At 49.0% G+C, this 20,722-nt stretch overlaps 1 protein-coding gene across 3 annotated transcripts; it reads left to right on the top strand.

The window, feature by feature from the left end:
* Positions 1-1,733: 1,733 nt before the first annotated feature.
* RGR (retinal G protein coupled receptor) lies at positions 1,734-16,152 on the top strand. 3 transcript variants are annotated; one of them, XM_011950422.1, is made up of 8 exons: positions 1,765-1,843; positions 4,216-4,372; position 4,486; positions 5,438-5,570; positions 9,697-9,850; positions 11,510-11,627; positions 15,042-15,155; positions 15,657-16,152. In XM_011950422.1, the coding sequence occupies exons 1-8, from the start codon at positions 1,765-1,767 to the stop codon at positions 15,786-15,788; spliced, it is 888 nt and encodes a 295-aa protein (XP_011805812.1). In that variant the 3' UTR covers positions 15,789-16,152. The 3 variants fall into 3 exon arrangements, with proteins under 3 accessions (XP_011805813.1, XP_011805814.1, XP_011805812.1); XM_011950423.1 differs by lacking the exon at position 4,486 and having other exon boundaries at positions 1,734-1,843; positions 5,449-5,570; XM_011950424.1 differs by lacking the exons at position 4,486; positions 15,042-15,155 and having other exon boundaries at positions 1,734-1,843; positions 5,449-5,570.
* Positions 16,153-20,722: the final 4,570 nt, after the last annotated feature.

Raw genomic sequence — 20,722 nt, 5'->3', positions numbered from 1 at the left:
TTGTGTCTTTTGCCCAAATGAACTTTACCCTTTAATCTTGGCCTTGCCGTGCTTTATCTTCTCTCATGAAGGCTTTTGTGAACTTGAAGGCATGAAAAAAGGACTGACATATGTATTAACCAACACCATAAGGTAGAAATTGAGAAAGAAGGCCGGGCATGGTGGCTCATGCCTGTTATCCCAGCACTTTCGGAGGCTAAGACGGGCCTGAGGTCGGGAGTTCGAGACCAGCCTGACCAACATGGAGAAACTCTGTCTCTACTAAAAATACAAAATTAGCCTAGCATGGTGGCACATGCCTGTAATCCCAGCTACTCAGGAGGCTGAGGCAGGAGAATGGCTTGAACCTGAGAGGCGAAGTTTGTGGTGAGCCGAGATTGCACCATTGCACTCCAGCCTGGGCAACAGAGCGAGACTGCATCTCAAAAAAAAACCAAACAAAAAAAAGAAATTGAGAAAGAACAGGGAACGCTCTGGAGGATGCAAAAATAAGCTCAGCCCTGCGGAGGGATTAGGCTTAGATGGAAGTGAGGACTCATGAGAGGAAAGGCCTGGGAAGTGGGCATTCCTGGAACAGAGCGGGTTGCTCTACCAGAGTGCATCAAAGATGCCACTGAAAAGTGCCTGAGCCTGAGGAATAGGAGATTGGCTTTTGTTCCAGCTCCATCCATAAATTACTGCACGGCCTCAGGCAGATTTTAACTGTTTTTAGCCACAGTTTCCTCATCTGAAATGGAAAGGATAATGGTATCCAATTCAAGGAGTTGTTTGAAGGACTCATCAGAAGATCCCTCAGCACAGTGCCTGACCTTGCTCAATATTAGCTATGTTGCCGATAGTGCTCTGGAGCTTGGTTTCTTAATCTGAAAATGAATTAAGTTGCCCTAGATCAGTGTTTCCTGGTGTAAATTTTATCACGAGCCAGAGCATAACAATGCATAAAGAGCCAGTGTACCAGGAAGTCATTTGTAGCAGCCAAAGCTCTTAGCCGGATCGGCAAGCCTGGGTGGGTTGGGGGGCGGAGACTGACAAGACGGCAGCCCCTCTGTTCTAAGACAGTGTCCTAGGAGATTTTTTATGCTTGTGTGGCTCAAGTGCTCTATGGGAGACAGGAAATGCCGCCCTGAGGTTTATATTCACGATATCTAACCGGGACTTATACAGAGGCCACAGACAAAAGACATTGACATTGCAGAAAAGTAAACGAAGAGTCTAGTGGTCCCACTCCAAGGCACATAACTAGTTAGCGACAGATTCAGAACCAGAAACCCATTCTCTGGTCCCATTTGGGGTTCTTCCTCTGACAATAGGTGACTTCCTAAACTTCATCCTTTCCCCAGCGCTTTGGAGTACACACATGTGAGCCTGAGGACACACGCGCCCAGGCACCGGGCTTGTCAGGAACAGCTGCGGCTCAGATCCCTCCTCCTGCTCCCCTCCCTTGGTTACGCAACTCTTTTCCAATTAGGCTCTCAGTCACACACCATTCGGATTCCCCGACCTTAATCCTGTGCAATGGGGCTGAAATGAATGAGACAGGGCTCCATTCTGGCTTCACAAAGGCTGCATTGTCCAACTCGTGAATGGGTTCCTTCTGCTTGGAGCAAGAGGACAATTTGCAGGGGGGAGGCATCCAGAAAGAGCCCAAGGTCCAGCATAATAACCTGCATGTGCCTCCACGCACATGGGCTGGCCCTTTAAAAGGGAGGGCCTGGCTGTGGGAAGCCAGAGACAGCTGGGCCACTGGCAGGAGGGAGAGTGAAGATGGCAGAGACCAGTGCCCTGCCCACCGGCTTTGGGGAGCTCGAGGTGCTGGCTGTGGGGATGGTGCTGCTGGTGGAAGGTGAGCCAGACATAACCTGGGTTGCAGCGGGGGCCCAGTGGGTTCTGAGGACCCAGGCCACCAATATGGAGCTGGCAAGGAGAGGCGAGGTCCCCAAACCCAGCTGGGTGTCAGGTCCCCTTGACTGCCTTCCCCTCTGTGCCTGGACTCAGGGGGTGTTCTGACAGCTGAACTTGTGAGATGCAGCACACTGCCTGCCGAGCAGAGAGTAAGCCAGGCAAGGGTCAGGGAGGGAGGGACTTTGAGAGGGGACATCTGCCCAGGAGATGATCAAGAGCCAGGCTTTAGGACTTTTCATGACCCTCCAGTCGGGAGGAAATTTAATCCACTCCTTAGAAATCCTGCTAAGAATCCCACATAAGATCAGTCCCCTGAAAGGCTCTGGGGACAGACAGCTCTGCCACCTGCTCTTGTGTGACTGGAACCAAGTCCCTTCAGCTCTCTGCCCTCAATGCCTTGACATTCCGAATGGGTGGTTGTAAAGATTAAATTGGATAATGCGTATAAAGTGCTAGCCTAAATAGACTCCCGGGTATTTAAATTCATTCTCTCCCATCCTCTCCAGCCCCACCACTCTTTTCACTGTGTCTACTCCTATGAGCCTAAGCACTTCCCCTCTGGAGGCAACCTGGGTCCACAGGGTACCTACCTCAACCTAGAATCCCTAAGATGCTCACTGAGGCCAGAGCTAGAGACAGTGTCAATCCTGAATCTGTGCCAGCCCGCGCTAAGTTGACAGAGAATGCAGCTTTGGTTCAAAGCAGACCCAGAGAAATCATCAGTCTCTAATGAGAACTGACAATGGAGAGGAAGTGACAGTCATTTGATTGGTCCTGAAGGCTCTGGACACGACTGTCTGGTGGCCCCAGCCGGTGTCTCCCTTTCCTGAGAACCCTGCAATCTAGCATCCCTCCAGGTCCTCAAATATGCCGTAAAATGTTACCACTTTATTTTTTGGAATGGGTTTAAATTTACATTTTTATTTCATGTTTGATGATTAGAAATGTCATTATATACATAATGCTTTGGTTTTTATTTTATTTTATGTTTAAAATATTTTTTAATTTTCAATAGCTTTGGGGGTACAAGTGATTTTTGTTCACATCGATGAATTACATCATGGCAAATTCTGGGATTTCAGTAATATGTAGGTTTTTTTAATCCCACCCCCTCTCCCACCCTTCCCGTTCTCCAGTCTTCAAAGTCCATTATGTCCACTGAATGCTTTTGCGTACTCACGGTTTAGCTCCCACTTGTAACTGAGAACAATCAGTATTTGATTTTCCATTCCTGAGTTACTTCACTTAGAATAATGGCCTCCAGCTCCACCCAAGTTGCTGTAATAAGACATTATTTCATTCCTTTTTATGGCTGAGTATTATTCCATGATGTATATATACCACATTCTCTTTGTCCATTCATTGGTCAGTGGGCACTCGCATTGATTTCGTATCTTTGCAATTGTGAATTGTGCCGCAATAAACATAGATGTGCATGTGTGTTTTTGGCTGGATTAAATGGCAGATCTACTTTTAGTTACTTACGGAATCTCTATACTCTTTTCCATAGAGGTTGTATTAATTTACATTCCCACCAGCAGTGTATAAGCATTCCCTTTTTACCACATCCATGCCATCGATCTATCGTTTTTTGACTTTTTAATGGTGGCCATTCTTGTAGGAGTAAGGTGGCATCTCACTGTACCACAGCATGTCTTTGCGCATGCTATTCCCTCCTGGAATGCTCTTCCATGCATTGTCCTGCAGGTAAGTGCTTCTCAAAGTTTTGAAGGCGGGATTTTTTCCTGTTCCCCACTTTAGATGGGGGAAGCTGAGGTTCAGAGAGCTTAAGGAGCAGCGAGTGAGGCAACCGAGCCAAAATTCAAGGTCGGATCTCTCTGCTTCCAGAGTATTCCCCCTTCATGCTCACTTCCCTGCCTGGCGTCCTGGGCAGCTCCCAGCTCTAACATCAACTCTTCTCTTTGGAGGCTCTCTGACTTTGCTCTACAGTCCTTGGAGAAGGCATTTTGAAATCCAAAAGGCCTGAATTCAAGTTCCAGCTCCACCACTTACTAGCTGCGTACTTAGGGCAAGTTAGCTAGTGTCTCTGAGCCTCAGTTTCCCAGCTATAAATGGAGAAGAGTATCCAAGTGAAGACTGAATGAGATGAGTCATATTAAATGTTTATCCTGGTGCCTAGTATGCGCTAAGTGCCTGGCAGGTGTCTGTGATTATGATCCTTATAGCATGAAGCATGCTATACTATATTGATTGTCTTTCTTGTCTGTCTGGGAGGTTGCTGGTGCTCCATCCACCCCACGCACCCTGTTCTGACCCCAGCTGGGCTTCAGCAGCCCCCACCCTTCGTTTCAGCTCTCTCCGGTCTCAGCCTCAATACCCTGACCATCTTCTCTTTCTGCAAGACCCCGGAGCTGCGGACTCCCTGCCACCTGCTGGTGCTGAGCTTGGCTCTTGCGGACAGTGGGATCAGCCTGAATGCCCTCATTGCAGCCACATCCAGCCTTCTCCGGTACCAGCCCCCTTGCCAGTCCACAGGCCCTGAGGTCCTGCCTGGGGCCTGACCTCTGGGCCCCGGGCAGCAAGGCCAAGGGCATTTTTACTACCTACAGAAAATTGGCCAAGGGTGGAGGGTGGGCAAGCTAAAATGGGCTGAATTCCAGATTGATTCTGAAGAATGACAGCTGATTTCTGGAAGACAGGGATTGCTGAAACCTGATGAAAGAGATGGCCGGCTGTAGAGATCAATGGTATAGGTTCTGTAACCAAGCAACCTAGGTTTGCATTCTGGCTTCATTCAGCATTTCTAGTTCTGGGCTTCTTCCATAAATCGGATATTATTTCCTAACTCATATAGTTCGTTGGAAGTATTTACTTCTATTATGTGTAAATAACTTAAAATAATGCTTGATACCTAGGACTCTAAGTAAGTGTGAAAACAAACAGGGTTTTGGCTAGAGTCTAACACCTCCTTATACACAAACCAGGGTCTTCCATCACAGCTTCAGAAGGTGTTTATAAAATTGTTTTCTGAAGCAGACTGGACATTCTCATTCTGGTTTTGGACACTGCAGACGGAGGCTGGAGCCCACCTGGATGCGCATGCTCCGTGCTGACCAGCCTGGGGGGTCTGCATCAGTGAGAATTCTTCCTCCCACAGTGAATTGAAGCTTCCACCTTTGTTTGGCCCTTTAGGCTGGGGAGGCCTGGGATCTCCCCTCTGACTTTGCCTTCATCTTCTGTGTGACCTTGGCTTCAGTATCTTTGCCTCTTTGAACCTCAGTTTCCCCACCTATCAAATACAGGCAGGAGCTCTCCTGTGACAGAGAGATCTGATCACACAGAGAAAGCCTATGGCCCAACCGTGGTGCAGTCAAAGTCACCAAGCATAGAGAGTGTGCATCGGGCTCCACCACTTCAGCCTAGTTACTTAAGCTCTAACGCCTCATAGGAAAGACACCAATATTAAGGCCCTCTTTGGAGAATCAGGGCAACATTCAGGAACGCACACTCCAGGCTATATTTGGCAGGTGTGGGAGGTGGAAAGGGTCGGAGGAGAGGGGTCACTGGTGCCCAGTGTCTCCACAGGCGCTGGCCCTACGGCTCGGACGGCTGCCAGGCTCACGGCTTCCAGGGCTTTGTGACAGCATTGGCCAGCATCTGCAGCAGTGCAGCTATCGCCTGGGGGCGCTATCACCACTACTGCACCCGTATGTATCTGGGCTCCTCGAGTGGAGGGACACCGATGCAGTGTGGAGAGGATAAGAGGCAGGGCGGGGCAGTCAGAACTAGCTACCGCTCCGTGTTTCCCAGTGCAGGAAAGTGTGGGTGGGTGTGAGTGTGCATGCCTATCATGTGTAGGCCCTCATTTCAGGAAAGGAGGGAGGGTGGGAGAGTGTGCGGGAGAGCTGTTGAGGCTCTCTCGCCATCACTGCAACCTTGGGCAAGTCAGGGATCCTCTCTGAACCTTAGTCTCCTCCTCTGTGAAATGATTTTTTTTCTTTTTGAGACGGAATTGCTCTTTTGCCCAGGCTGGAGTGCAGTGCCGCGATCTCGGCTAACTGCAACCTCCGCCTCCTGGTTTCAAGCAATTCTTCTGCCTCAGCCTGCCGAGTAGCTGGGACTACAGGCACGCGCCACCACGCCCGGCTAATTTTTGTATTTTTAGTAGACATGGGGTTTCACCATATTGGCCAGACTGGTCTTGAACTCCTGACCTCGTGATCTACCTGTCTCAGCCTCCCAAAGTGCTGGGATTACAGGCGTGAGCCACTGCGCCTGGCTGAGATAATTTTAATAACCAATCTCAGTTTTATTTTGAAAATCAAATGAGATCAGGGATACAGACAATGCCCTTGCAGATAGGTACTACGGAGGTGCAGAGAGGCTGTGTGTGTGTGTGTGGCTGGGCATGCGCCCTGGCACCTCACCATTCCATGAGGCTTCATGAAAACTGTCCAGCTGTAGATTTCCCAATCTGCATTAACAAATACCATCTTCATAACTGGCCATATCAGTGTGCAAACTGCTCTGTTTTTCCTTGATTTTTTTTCTTAAAAGTGACTCATTTTTTAAAATGTAAACACCTGCTTCAAGCTCATTCAAAACAACATCTGGGAAATCACAGGTTTAATGTTCTTATAATATTAATACAATTAAAATAAAAACCTGTTCACCCAGAGACCATCTAGAACCCTGTTCACCACCATGGGTACATAAACATGTTTTGGGGAGCTGTGGCTCAGCTAACCCTCCTAGCAAACCCTCAGCTCACAGCCTTGGAAGCAGAGGCACAGAGAAGTTAAGCAGCTTGCCTAGGGTCACACAGCTACTAAGGGCAGAGCTGACATTGGGCATGACCTGGTACCTCCAAGTCCTGAGCTATGAATTTGCTCAGCACAGAGGCTGCTGTGAGGTCTATGGCCAGCACAGCCTCAAGCTGTGGCATGGCTTCTTTGGAATCCACAGAACTTCCCTTGCCATAGTCACATGTACAGCCCCCTTCCTTACAAAGTCACTGCCTGTCATGGGTCTCTCCAGACTAAAATGCTTCCATTGGTCTCATCATTTTGAGTGGCGATAGTTTAGCCTTCCTGTCCACCTGGCCTCAGAGCGCTTCTCCCACTACTTCCATCCCAGCCCCCGCCCCAGTGATCCCTTGGACCATCTTACACACACACACACACACACACCACCTTCTCAGACAGCAACAAGCTTCTCTGCCTCAACATAGAACAGTTAATCCCTATGCCAGAGGCCTTAGATCAAAGCCCTTTCTATACTGAGAGCATGGCAGAGCAGTGTGAAGGCAGGCAAAGGGGAATGAGGAGGTCTGAACTCATCTACTCCATCCCTGGGTGGTTGTAGGCATGTCACCTTGGCCATCTGTTTCTAAAGCTGAAAGTCGGAGGCAGCACAAGGGTCCAGGTAGGTATTCATCATTGTGCCCACAGAGAATTGCTTGAACCTGGAAGGCAGAGGTTGCAGTGAGCCGAGATGGCACCACTGCACTCCAGCCTGGGCAACAGAATGAGACTATGCTTCAGTAAAACAAAAACACAAACAAAAACAAACAAACAAACAAAAACAAGAAGAAGAAAAGAAAAGGCCAGGCATGGTGGCTCATGCCTGTAATCCCAACACTTTGGGAGGCTGAGGTGGGCAAATCACTTGAGGTCAGGAGTTCGAGACCAGCCTGGCCAACATGGTGAAACCCCATCTCTACTAAAAATACAAAAATTAGCTGGGCATAGTGGCATGAGCCTGTAATTCCAGCTACTTGAGAGGCTGAGGAAGGAGAATCGCTTGAACCTGGGAGGCAGAAGTTGCAGTGAGCCGAGATCATGCCACTGCACTCCAGCCTGGGTGACAGAGGAAGACTTTGTCTCAAAAAAAATTTTTTTAAAAAGGTCGGAAGAACTGACATCTTAACTATATTGAGTCTTCCTATCCATGCACATATTTATTGTGCCCACAGTTGGGGTGGGAGATGTCCTAGTCTGCCCAGGCTCCTATAATAGAATGCTATAGACTGGGTGGCTTGAACAATAGAAATTTATTTCTCAGTTATTCAGGCTGGGAAGTCCAAATTCAAGGTGTCAGCATAGTCAGGTTTGTTGAGGGCTTGCTTCTTGGTTTATAGATGTTCACCTTCTTGCCATGTCCTCGCATAAAAAGAGAGAGATTGTCACTCTTGTGTTCCTTCTTTTATTTTATTTTTTTGAAACACAGTCTCACTCTATTGCCCAAGCTAGAATGTAGTGGCACCATCTCAGTACACTGCAACCTCCACCTTCTGGGTTCAAGTGATTCTCTACCTCAGCCTCCTGAGTAGCTGGGACTACAGGCGCATGCACCACGTCCAGTTAATTGTGTCCCTTCTTATAAGGGCACTAATCGCATCATGGGGGCTCCACACTTATGGTCTAGTTATATCCCAAAGGCCCCACCTCCAAATGCCATCACACTGGGGATTAGGGCTTCAACATATAAATTTGAGGGGACATAAACATTCAGTTAATATCAGAAGGTCACATCCAAGCAAACTCCATCTGGAGCCATACCAGTAGAAGCAAAGTGTCAGATGAGGGAGGTTGTAGATATGCTCTTCTCTCCTGATCAAAACCCACCTAGAGACCTGTCCTCTGCCCTGGGATCTTATACACAAAGGAGTATGACAAATAAACAGTAGACAGAGGAGGGCACCTGTGAAGTGCATCCTGAAGCCAGTTCCAGGAGGAACCACTGGATGGGAAGGACCCAATGACACTGCAGCAGAGAGGGGGGCTTCAGGGAAGGGATCAGAGGAGGTCAAATCAGCATGACTGGTTCACATCAAAAGATGCTGCTGGGACCCAGCCTCTGCCTTTGGCACTGAGATTGAGCCCCAACCCCCGAGTCAAGCATTCTCAGAGGGTATCCTGGAAGCAGGGGCAGTGGCCTGATTCTGAGCAAGTGCTGAGGATGGTGGTAAGTCCAGACTTCTGCCTCCATCCCCTAAGACCCTCACCTGAACCCCTGCCCATGCTTCTTCCTGAACCTTGGCTTTGAAAACACATCTGTCTCTTTGCCACTCCCTCCTTGTCTCTGTCCTCTGAAGAAGATGGTATAGTGTGTCTATGTGGAGACCTTCACCATCCATTATCTATTTCATTCTTCATAACAATCCTCTGAGGCAAGGATTATCATTCCCCTTGTGGGCGAGAACACTGGTGCTCAGAGAAGCTCTTCACTTGCCTGAGGCCCTGAGTTATTAAGCATCAGAGCTGAGGTTCTCATTTTGGTGAGTTGCTTAGTTTTTTTTTTTTTTTTTTTTGAGACGGAGTCTTGCTCTGTCGCCCGGGCTGGAGTGCAGTGGCCGGATCTCAGCTCACTGCAAGCTCCGCCTCCCGGGTTTAGACCATTCTCCTGCCTCAGCCTCCCGAGAAGCTGGGACTACAGGCGCCCGCCACCTCGCCCGGCTAGTTTTTTTGTATTTTTTAGTAGAGACGGGGTTTCACCGTGTTAGCCAGGATGGTCTCGATCTCCTGACCTCGTGATCCGCCCGTCTCGGCCTCCCAAAGTGCTGGGATTACAGGCTTGAGCCACCGCGCCCGGCCTCTTAGTTGCTTAGTTAATCCCCTTCTCAGCCTCAATTTTTTAGACCGTGACACAGGGCTAAGAAAACCTCCTTCTGGCAGGATGTGGTGACTCAATCCTGTAATCCCAGCACTATGGGAGACTGAGGCGGGTGGATCACTCAAAGGGACACTCTTCAAGATAGGGAAGTCCATTCTTTCTCACTCTACCAGGCCATCTCCCCCTCACAACCTCCTGTTCCTCCTCTGTCCTGGGCAGGCAGCCAGCTGGCCTGGAACTCAGCCATCTCTCTGGTGCTCTTCGTGTGGCTGTCTTCTACCTTCTGGGCAGCCTTGCCCCTCCTGGGTTGGGGCCACTATGACTATGAGCCACTGGGGACATGCTGCACCCTGGACTACTCCAAAGGGGACAGGTGAGGTGGGAGGAGCAGCTTCGAGGCTCCTATCCATGGGAATCCTGGCTTCGAAATGCTATGACAAGGGTGCCCCAGCTGAAAATCCAAATGGGGAAATGTGAATGTCTGCCAGACAATCTCAACTCCTTAATCATGATACCCACATGCAGGCAGACATTGGGACTGGAAATACCCTGTTCTGAAAACTGGCCAGGTGATGGGAATGCTATGAAAATTGGGATCCAGAGTTGAACCCAAAAAGAGACATCATACAGGGAGCCATTGGCTTGTGTCAGTGATAACAGTCACCAAGCCACACCACCTCTTTGCCGTCTTCAGCACAGTCGGCCATCATGGCTCTGACCTCATCAGTTTCTAGAGGGTGCCATACCCTTGGCACAATAGATTCAAAGAACATTATGGTCCTTCCACTGGGAGGGAATGTCCTGAACATACGCTATGAGGCAATCCCTGGAGAAATAGAACTGAATGCATGAGGGTCCCCACCCTCATGGGGCTCGTGTTCTGGTACTGCCCCATCAGGCGGCTCTAGGGAGACAAGGGCTTAGGGGGATCCTTTAGAAACTGCCTTGAGGAATGGTCACATGGGCTCCAGCCCCTCTTGCTTCCACTAGAGCCACGTTGCATTCATCTGCTTTACCCATGGTGTTTAATCATGAGGCATCTGCACTGGATGACAGGCTTTCCAGGTGATGCCTTTTTGAGAATGCTGGGCCTGGTCCAAGTGTCCCTCCATGGCCCTCCCCAGCCAGGGTCCAATCCTTCCAGCTGCCCCTCCCTGGTGTACAGTTCCAAGGTGACATAGTCTTCCCTTCAGAAAATGGGAATCTGCCTCCCTGGGACTCCCACCATTCCCTTCACCTCCCCATGACCACTACCTGGGAATCTAGGCTCTTCTGTGGTCCCTTCAACCATTTCTTCAGTGACATAGTATCCAATCTTCTTGTTATCCAGTCTCCTTTTAAAACCTTTGGGCCTAGAATGCTCCTTGGATGTTCCTTCCTCTTTTTTTTTTTTTTGAGGTGGAGTCTCGCTCTGTCGCCCGGACTGGAGTGCAGTGGCAGGATCTCAGCTCACTGCAAGCTCCGCCTCCTGGGTTTAGACCATTCTCCTGCCTCAGCCTCCCAAGTAGCTGGGACTACAGGCGCCCGCCACCTCGCCCGGCTAGTTTTTGTATTTTTAGTAGAGACGGGGTTTCACCGTGATAGTCAGGATGGTCTCGATCTCCTGACCTCGTGATCCACCCGTCTCGGCCTCCCAAAGTGCTGGGATTACAGGCTTGAGCCACCGCGCCCGGCCGTTCCTTCCTCTTGGTCCACTGACATCCTCACCATTGGGTGAACGTGTTTCCCAAACTAAAATTTCCCATTCTTCATGCTTGGGGGACAAACAGGAAAGCAGGGCTGAGCATGAACAAGAAAGAGGCCTCTTCCTCCTCGGAGCTCCCTGGCTTCTAAAGGCAAGTTCTAGGGGGACCTCGTAGCTCCCTGGCTCCCAAAGGGAATTCACCTGGGACCCGGGAGCAATCACACTGAGTACTTGTCTGAGTGGAGCATTTCCCCACATCCGATCATCGAGAGCAGAGCTAGTGGGTCCTTGAGGGCAGCTGGCCACTCCTGAGAGCTGACCCCAGTCCTCCATCCGCTCTCCCTGTAGAAACTTCACCAGCTTCCTCTTCATCATGTCCTTCTTCAACTTCGCCATGCCCCTCTTCATCACAATCACATCCTACAGTCTCATGGAGCAGAAACTGGGGAAGAGCGGTCATCTCCAGGTAAGGACCCCTCCCGGAGTGTTATGTGATGGTGCGGCGCAGCCCCAGGCTCTTGGTGTCCCGAACGAAGAATTGGATGTGACACACACAAATAGCAAAGCAAATGTTCATTGTTTTTGCAGCAAAGCAAAGCAGCAAAAGTTTATTCAGCACAGTATTACACTCTCAGAGAGGGGAGGGTGGACCGATCTCTGCAAAGTGAGATCAGCACCAGTTTGGTGTATTTTGGGTTCTTTTATATGTTTATTTTTCTTCTCTTCCCAAGGCTGCCTAATCTCTAGCCAGCGTCTGCCTTTTGATTGATAGGTTACTTAGTTAGTTTGGCCCTTGGGTGCTTGCCTGTCACCTCCATCCCATAATCTTAAGTACATGCATGATACACAGTCCATATGCATGAGCTTTAATGAGCTTATTACCATACAGGGTCATTTTAAGGATACTTTTTCTCTCTAATGCGCATGCCCATCTCTGAGGAGCTGCTCCTGACAGGTTTGGTCCAGATCTAGCCGGCCATGGGAGCTTCTTACTCACTTTTTGGTCTTATTTTTGTTTTGGTTGCTCAACTTCTGTTTCTTGTCTTGCTTCTTGCTCACCGCCTCTTCACCTTGCTTCTGCTTCTGCTTATTCTGCCCTTTAACCTCCAATTCCCTCTGCTAGTCTCCTGCCTCAAGAGCAGCAGAAATTTCTCGGTTCCACTCAGGGACACCAGGGAATATGAACAATGTGACAGACAGCAACCAGGGGTTTTCTGCGTTTTCAATGATCAAGAGAAAATCCACCTTATGCACAGCATAGGATGTCAGAACTGGAAACCAGCCTCCCTTTGCTCAGATCGCTAAGGCCTGGGGAGCAGGGATCAGGACTGCTCAGATTCACCCAGACCCGGTAACTCTGGCGACCAGGGCTCCCTGCCGGACACCATCCGTGCTGTTCCACTTAACTCTTGCCAAGGATCTGAGGTTTGGCACAAAGTTACAGTCTTTTTAAATGCTTCTTTTAAAGTGCTTTGAGATGTTTAATTTAATCACAGTCACAGGGTGGTGTCCAAAAGATAAAAATCAAACCTATAAGCACATTTGTCCAAGAAATACAGTACTTCAAAATAAGCCCTCCTAGCCATTTTTAAATTTCTGCATTACTATTCCCTTTGCCACGGTTTTATTTTACTTGGTCACCTGGATGACCTCTAACAAAGGAGTCCTAACAAGCAACAAAGATTAGAACAAATTCAGATCTTAATATTATTTCATCTTTGCAACCACTCTATGAGGAAGGAGGTTTACTTTCTTTTTTTTTTTTTAGTTTTTTGAGACGGAGTTTTGCCCTTGTCGCCCAGGCTGGAGCGCAATGGCGCGATCTCGGCTCACCGCAACCTCCACCTCCCGCGTTCAAGCGATTCTCCTTCCTCAGCTTCCCAAGTACCTGGGATTACAGGCATGTGCCACCACACCCAGCTAATTTTGTATTTTTGGTAGAGACGGGGTTTCTCCATGTTGGTCAGGCTGGTTTCAAACTTCCGATCTCAGGTGATCCACCAGCCTCTGCCTCCTAAAGTGTTGGGATTATAGGCATAAGCCGCTGTGCCCAGCCCTTTTCTTTTCTTTTCTTTTCTTTTTTTCTTTTGAGACAAGGTCTTACTCTGTTGCCCAGGCTGGCGTGCAATGGCAATCTCGGCTCACTGCAACCTCCATCTCCCGGGTTCAAGCGATCCTCCTGACTCAGCCTCCCTAGTAGCTGGAATTACAGGCACCCGCCACCATGCCTGGCTAATTTTTGTATCTGTTGGCCGGGCTGGTCTTGAACTCCTGACCTCAGGTGATCCACCCATTTCCGCCTCCCAAAGTGCTGGGATTACAGGCTTGAGCCACCGCGCCCGGCCAGGAGGAGGTTTTCTTATCCCTGTGTTGTGGACTGAAAACTTGAGGTTGAGATGGGGGTTAACTAAGCAACTCACCAAAAGCCACACACCTGGATTCAAACCTAGGTCTGGGACTCCACCACCCATGTGGTCAATCACAGTGCGTGAAAGAAACACTCTTTTTTTTTTTTTAAGTCACTTCATCTGCCACTTTATTTATTTACTGTAAATTGGAAAAGGACTGTGCAAATCTATTTTAGCTGCAGCCCCGATGCTCCCCCGAGGTCAGAAGGAGAGAAAGGACTTTGCTGGGACCAGAATCCAGTCCCCTGGCTCCCAGCTGACTGCTAGCATAGGCGCCGCCTCCAGGCTGTCCTCCGAGATGCCTGTCCCAAACCCTGTCTGGAGGCGCAAAGTTCACATTTATTGGAGGCGCAAGCAGCCGGGAGACAAGGCTGCCACCATGATCTCCTCATTTTTCTGGGTTGCCTTTAAACCATTGTCTCTGGTGGGCATCGTCAAGGTCACACGCAAGGGTCCAGGGACCTCATCCCAAACTAAGCGGCTTCTGGAGACCGCACAGCCTATCCAGGGGATTCCACGTGTCGCGGCCTTGGCTCCCGGGAGGGCCCCGCAGTGCTTAGCTCCATTCCCCGCCCCCCCCCGCCCCCCGTCATAAGGGCCAATTAAGAGAGAAAGAAAGTCTGTTGGTCAACATATTTTAAAAATCCAAGATGGAAGAAAATATGTTCTCTTTGTTAAAGAAAGTCATGTCAGGGAGAAAACAGGCAAGAACTTTAGCGTCAGAATTTGCACGTTCGCGTGGGGGGGGGTGGGGGGGGGAGGAACCTGGCCGCTCCCGCTGAAATTAAAGCGCGAGTCTTGCGCCCCCTCATGGCGCCACGCGGCACCCCAGCGTCTCCAGCTCCCCGGACAAGCCCCTTCCCCGCTGATTGTATTTCACATTGGGAGCCCAGACAGGGTGGGCTCGCCAGGTGGCTGTAGCTGTGGATGACGGGTTGGTTCTAGGACTGAGGCCTGAGGGCAGCTCAGCCTGGGGCCCCTTGAGCACGCAGTCACAGAGCCCAGGATTCCTCTTAAAGAGCACAGACCCGGGCCAGGCACAGTGGCTCATGCCTGTAATCCAAGCACGTTGGAAGGCCTTAGGAGGAGGATTCCTTGAGCCCAGGAGTTCGAGACCGGCCTAGGAAATATAGTGAGACCCTGTCTGTATTTGACAGACAAACAAAGAGTACAACCCAGGAGTAAGCTCAATATCCACCCAGTCTCGGTCTCCAGCCACGTCAGGTATTATCAGGCCATTTTACAGACACAGCAACTGAGGTCAGGCAAGCTTAAATAAAAGGCTTAAGGTCACACAGTCTTAAGCAACAGAGAGGCTCATCTGGTCCCAAGTTCCCCTGCAGACTCAGCTCCCTCCTGAAGCCTGGTTCATGCTGCCCAGCCCTGCTGAGTGCTGACCTGGTCTTCTCGGCCACATGGGGCTGTGGGCCACCTGGAGCAAGCTGACATCTCCTCCGACAATGTCTCCCCAGGTGAACACCACTCTGCCAGCAAGGACGCTGCTGCTCGGCTGGGGGCCCTATGCCATCCTGTATCTATACGCAGTCATCGCAGACGTGACTTCCATCTCCCCCAAACTGCAGATGGTACAGATACTTCTAGTGCCCAAAGCTCGAACCCTCTCAGTCTTTATGTCTCTGTCTCACCTTATCTCACTTTCTGGATTTATGGCCTCTGTGTCAGTCTCTTTCTCTCTGTGTTTCTTCCTTTGGATACTCACAATGCATAGAGCATTAGTTTGCCTCCCTAATCCCCTACCTCGTCCCTGAGTCATACCAGGCTGCTGCTTGACATTGCCCAAACCTCATGTGAGATGACAGGGACAGCCAGCCAGATGGTGCAGATAAGGACTCTGTGACTAGGGGTTGAGATTGGTGCCCAGGCTGGGAGCAGGTGGGTCTGGACAAGAGTATGACTCCATGGGTTCCATGAGCCATGAATCTCTGTCAACTAGTCAGGGAAGTCTCCAAGGTTGCAGAACTAAATGATTGGCAGCTGCAGGTGGGGGTGACTGGGGTCGCCAGGTGGGACCAGAGAGAGGAGCAGTGGCTTTGAAGCTTCTTTTCTGGACTTTTCTGCCACAACAGGTGCCCGCCCTCATTGCCAAAATGGTGCCCACGATCAATGCCATCAACTATGCCCTGGGCAACGAGATGGTCTGCAGGGGGATCTGGCAGTGCCTCTCACCGCAGAAGAGTAAGAAGGACAGAGCCAAGTGAGCCTACCATCCTGGACTGAGCCCCAGGCCGGGAGGCTGCCCCAGAAGTGCTGCCCAGCAGCCTCAGCGGCCAAACCCAGACACTCACCCACCTTCCCCAATGGCCCCGTGGAGCCTGGTCCTAGACTGGACACAAGGATTCAGAAAGACACCAGGCTGCACAGAAAGAGCCAGATGGACCTGAGTGTCGGTCATAGCCCTCTACACTCGAGGTTAAGAGGCTTCAGGAAAGTCACTCCTTTTTAAAAGTAATAATAAATTTAAGGGGGTACATTGCAGTTTTGTTACATGGATAGATTGCCTAGTAGTGAAGTCTGGGATTTTAGTGTAACCATCACCCTAATAATATACATCGTACTCATTAAGTAATTTCTCATCCCTCACCCCCTGCCACCTTGTCACCCTTCTGAGTCTCCAGTGTCTATTATTCCACACTCCGTGTCAATGTGTATACATTATTTAGCTCCCAGTTACAAGTGAGAACATGTGGTATTTGACTTTCTGTTTTAGAGTTATTTCACTTAAAAGAATGACCTCCAGTTTCATCCATGTTGCTGCAAAAGACATGATCTCATTCTTTTTTATGGCAGTGTAGTGTTCCATTCCATATATATATATATATATATACACACACACACACACACATACATACACACACACACATTTTCTTTAACCAATCATCTGTTGATGGATTGATTCCATATCTTTGCTACTGTAAACAGTGCTGTGATAAGCATACAAGTGCAGGTTTCTTTTTGATATACTGATTTCTTTTCCTTTGTGTAGATACCAATAGTAGGACTGCTGGATCAAATGGTAGCTCTATTTTTAAGACAGTATGGAGAAATCACCATACTGTTTTCCATAGGGGTTGTACTAATTTACAGTCCCACAGTGTATAGGTGTTCTCTTTTCTCTGCATCCTTACCAATATCTGTTATTTTTTGACTTTTTAATAATAGCCATTCTCACTGGTGTGAGATAAGATCTCACTGTGGTTTTAATTTCCATTTCTCTGATGACTTTTGATGTTGAGCATTTTTTCATATGCCTCTTAGCCACCTGGTATGTATTCTTTTTGAAAAAAAATGTCTATTCATGTCTTTTGCCCACTTTTTAATGACATTATTTGGATTTTTTTTTGTTGTTGAGTTGAGTTTCTTATATATTCTGGATAACAGTCCCCTACTGGATACATAGTTTGCAAATATTTTCTCCTGTTCTGCAGGTTGTTCATTCCGTTGATGGTTTATTTTGCTGTGCAAACACTTTTTTAGTTTAATTAAGTCCCATTTGTCTATTTTTGGTTTTGTTGGTTGTGTTTTTAAGGTTTCTGTCATGAATTCTTTGCCTAGACCAATGCCCAGAAGAGGTTTTCCTAGATTTTCTTCTAAGATTTTTATAGTGTCAGTTCTTACACTTAAGTCTTTAATCCATCTTGAGTTTATTTTATTTATATATTTTTTTAAGACGGAGTCCTGCTCTGTCGCCCAGGCTGAAGTACAGTAGTGCTATCATAGCTCACTGCAACCCTTGCCTTCCAGGTTCAAGCAGTTCTCATGCCTCAGCCTCCTGAGTAGCTGGGATTACAGGCATGCGCCACTATGCCCGGCTAATTTTTTGTGTTTTTAGTAGAGACAGGGTTTCACCATGTTGGACAGGCTGTTCTCAAATTCCTGACCTCAAGTGATCCACCCACCTCGGCCTCCCAAAGTGATGAGATTACAAGCATGAGCCACTGTGTCTATCCTTGAGTTGATTTTTATATATGGGGAGAGATACGTGTCCAGTTTCATTCTTCTGCCTATGGCAATTTAATTTTCCCAGCACCGTTTATTGAAAAGCGTGTCCTAACATCACTCCTTCTAAACCTTCTAACCCCTAACATAAGGATGTTAATATGGACTTCACAGGGTTGTTGTGAGGCTTGAAGATAACATGTACTCACTAAGCACATAGAAAATACTCTTTAAAACAGAGCTGTTCGTTAAGTCTTGGCCATGCCCTCCAGGGACTCAGTCTTACATAGAAAGGGGTAAAAGCCCCAGGATTTGCTTGTGGGAGCTCAAGCCAGGCTGCCAGCATTCAAACACCACGTATTAAATCATGATCTGCTGCCTGTCACTTCCTCTGCCTGTGCATCGTTTCCCAAGTTGGGAGGTGAGATGACGGCAATGGCAACTTGACTACACAGAAAGGACCAGAACATTCCCTGGCATGGTAAGTGCTCACGGAGTATCAGCCACCAGCACATGCCAGTCAAAGACAGCCTCTGGTAATATGGGGCTTGGCCTGCACATTGTTTTAAAATGTTTTGAGGTTCGTTGCCAACATTTAAAAATCAGGAAAGTTTATTTAAATCCAGATGTCAGAAGGTGAGGCTACCTTCCTACATGGTTACAGTTTGCAGAGCTCAGGGCAGCTCGGCCCTTTGCCCAGGACACATGCTCTTCTGTCGACCACAGTGCCTGTGTCCCCTGTGGATCCTGTGAGCCTCTGGGTTTGTGACAAGAGCCATCCCGGGTCCCCAAGAGAAGGAGACGAGGCCAAACACATCAGCGTCCTCATCTGTGCTCAGAGGAGAGGCAGGGAGGAAGGTGGTTTGGTCAGGCTGCTTTCAGGGATGGCTGAAGCTCAAGCCCTGCATTCCCAAGGCTTCCTGCAGGAGGGAAAGGAGGGCTTGGGAATGACCACCCTGGCCTGGGTTGGCAAGAGATGGGAAGGGCTGAAGCAGCACCTGGTGGGGAATAACCACAGTCCTGCCTGAAGCTACTCACTTCAGAAGCCCCATGTCTGCCCACACCCCCAATTCCCGCTCATGGAGTGGGCTTGGGGACACTCATCACCTTCAGGCTCTTCTGCCCATGTTTCCAAGCACTGTTAGGATCTTTGTCCCCTGTGACAGACACTGTGTGCAGGGCCTCTCCTCTGCCCTCCTTCCCACCTAGCCCACAACCTCCCCTGCACCCCTGCCTTCTTTTAAGCAGCTCAGCTGCCTCTGGGAAAAGAGGACAAAGGAGGTGGCTGAATCCTGTCTGAAGTCCACCTCCCCGTGGGCCCTTGGCACAGTTACTGAGCTGGCATAGGAATCAAAGTCCGCCCATCCCTGGCACTTGGCCGGGCAGAAGTCAGACCACAGCCCTCAAAGGCCTAAATCCTTCTCAGGCTTGCTTTGCTCTGCCCAACCCCTACGGTGATGGATTCACAGCCCTCAAGCTCTCTGCTGATTTTCTACAATGAATATGTACCACTTTTGCAGTCACAGAAACATAAAGAAAAATGTTACTTCTATCTCCTTCAAGTGTTTTATCCCTGGCTGTAGTTGTATGTTCCCTGCAGAGCCTTTGGGCTTCTGGGTTTGTGACAGTAATGCAGGAGTCCCCATCCCTGAATGTATATCTGTATATCTGGTGAGACCCAGGGTCCTGCAGGGAAATGGAGATGGTGGGCAAGGTGACTGAGGAAGTCTGATGATGAAGGCGCAGTTGACCCAGGGCGATGGAGGCAGGTCTGTCCCACAGAGCGGAGGGGAGGAATAGATAAGCCCCATCAGTCTGAGTCTGTTGAACGTCACTCCCCACCAGTCTTCCTCTCCTGCCTCCCTCCCAGGCTCCTCTGGAGCAACTGCTCACCCCTAGGTGAGCACCCCTAGGTCTTTTTTCTCCATTCACTTGTGTCCCCTTAATGCCACCCCCTGCAGACACAATGAGTTTAAGGGGGACACTTCAACAAGGTCCCCCCACCCGCGTTAGTCATCACTAGCACCACAGTGCTCTCTCCAAGTTCTGTGCAGCCCTGGAGAACTGGGGCCACATTGTGGAAAGCGGAACAAGAGCAAGGTGAGAAGACTGAGTCTGGAGAATTCAGGAAGGAAGAAAGAAGGGTGAAAATAGCAGAGAATGTGCTAGAACCTCATCTACAGAGCTCGAGGGCTCAGGGCATCTTCATTGGAGGCCCGGGGAACCAGCCTAACCTTCCCCTGCCCTGGCCTGTAGCCACACTCTACACCAAAGACCACACTGATACGCAGACACACAGATTGGATTTGGAAGAGGCCACCAGGAGGCAGGTGGATGTCCAGAACCAGCAAGCACCAAGTACCAGAAAATTCCACCTCCAGCAATCACTTCCTCGTTTGTAAGCCAGCATCCATTTGACCCCCTGAATTCCTGTCTGTCACTTAGTTCTGACATATTCACCTATCCATCCAATACATATCTACTGAACAGCTGCTGTGTGTCAGACACGCGCTCGATGTGATGACGCACCAAGATCCTTTCCAGATACTGCCAGAAAATGTCCACTGTCTCTTTGTCTCTTCGTTACATTTGTGAGGAAAACACAGTTGTTAACAATAGCTAGGAAATCAAATATAGAAATTACGGTACAGCCATGTCCAAGTAAGTGGGATCAGGTATAATAATAAGGGTGATCAAGATAGCCCAAAAATTTCCTTCAGAATCTCCGCAAGTCATTATCACAAAACTAAACACTTATCCCTGGCTCTAGATAAATTAAGCGTGCACTCTGTGCTTCATTGTGTACTTGGTTTAATTGTATTTCAAGAGAATTATCCTCCACTGAATTTCAATGTGTAGCCATGTAGCCAATTTTAGCCCCATTCTGGATTTTTAAAATTTTCTGTTTGACTTGGAAATCATCGTGTTTTTTTTTTTCTTTTTTCTCTCTCTCTTCTTTTAAACCACGTAGTCCTCTGTAAGAAAACCACCATTATTTCTAAGAACAGTTTTCCCTAAATTGTCATCCACAGGGGAAGGCCCCATAACATGCACTCCTGTAGTGTGATCAGGCCCTGCCTTCCCCTCGCTGGGTAAACTTGGGAGTCAAGACCCCCTCTGGCCCATCCCCTCCATCATCTCAGTTCCCCGGGGCTCTGACACAGGCAGAAGATTCTCAAACACTATCGAAATTTTT

The sequence above is a fragment of the Colobus angolensis genome, unplaced genomic scaffold (genome assembly GCF_000951035.1).
Source record: "Colobus angolensis palliatus isolate OR3802 unplaced genomic scaffold, Cang.pa_1.0 Scaffold307, whole genome shotgun sequence".
Lineage (NCBI taxonomy): Eukaryota > Metazoa > Chordata > Mammalia > Primates > Cercopithecidae > Colobus > Colobus angolensis.
The sequence above is the reverse complement of the archived record's forward strand: the minus strand, read 5'-3'. Positions and strand labels throughout refer to the sequence as shown.

Excerpts from the sequence above, each read along its gene's own strand:
- RGR (XM_011950422.1), top strand. The coding sequence starts at position 1,765 with ATGGCAGAGACCAGTGCCCTGCCCACCGGCTTTGGGGAGCTCGAGGTG. Across the intron at positions 9,851-11,509 it reads GACTACTCCAAAGGGGACAG|AAACTTCACCAGCTTCCTCT; the intron begins GTGAGGTGGGAG and ends CTCTCCCTGTAG. Across the intron at positions 11,628-15,041 it reads GGAAGAGCGGTCATCTCCAG|GTGAACACCACTCTGCCAGC; the intron begins GTAAGGACCCCT and ends ATGTCTCCCCAG.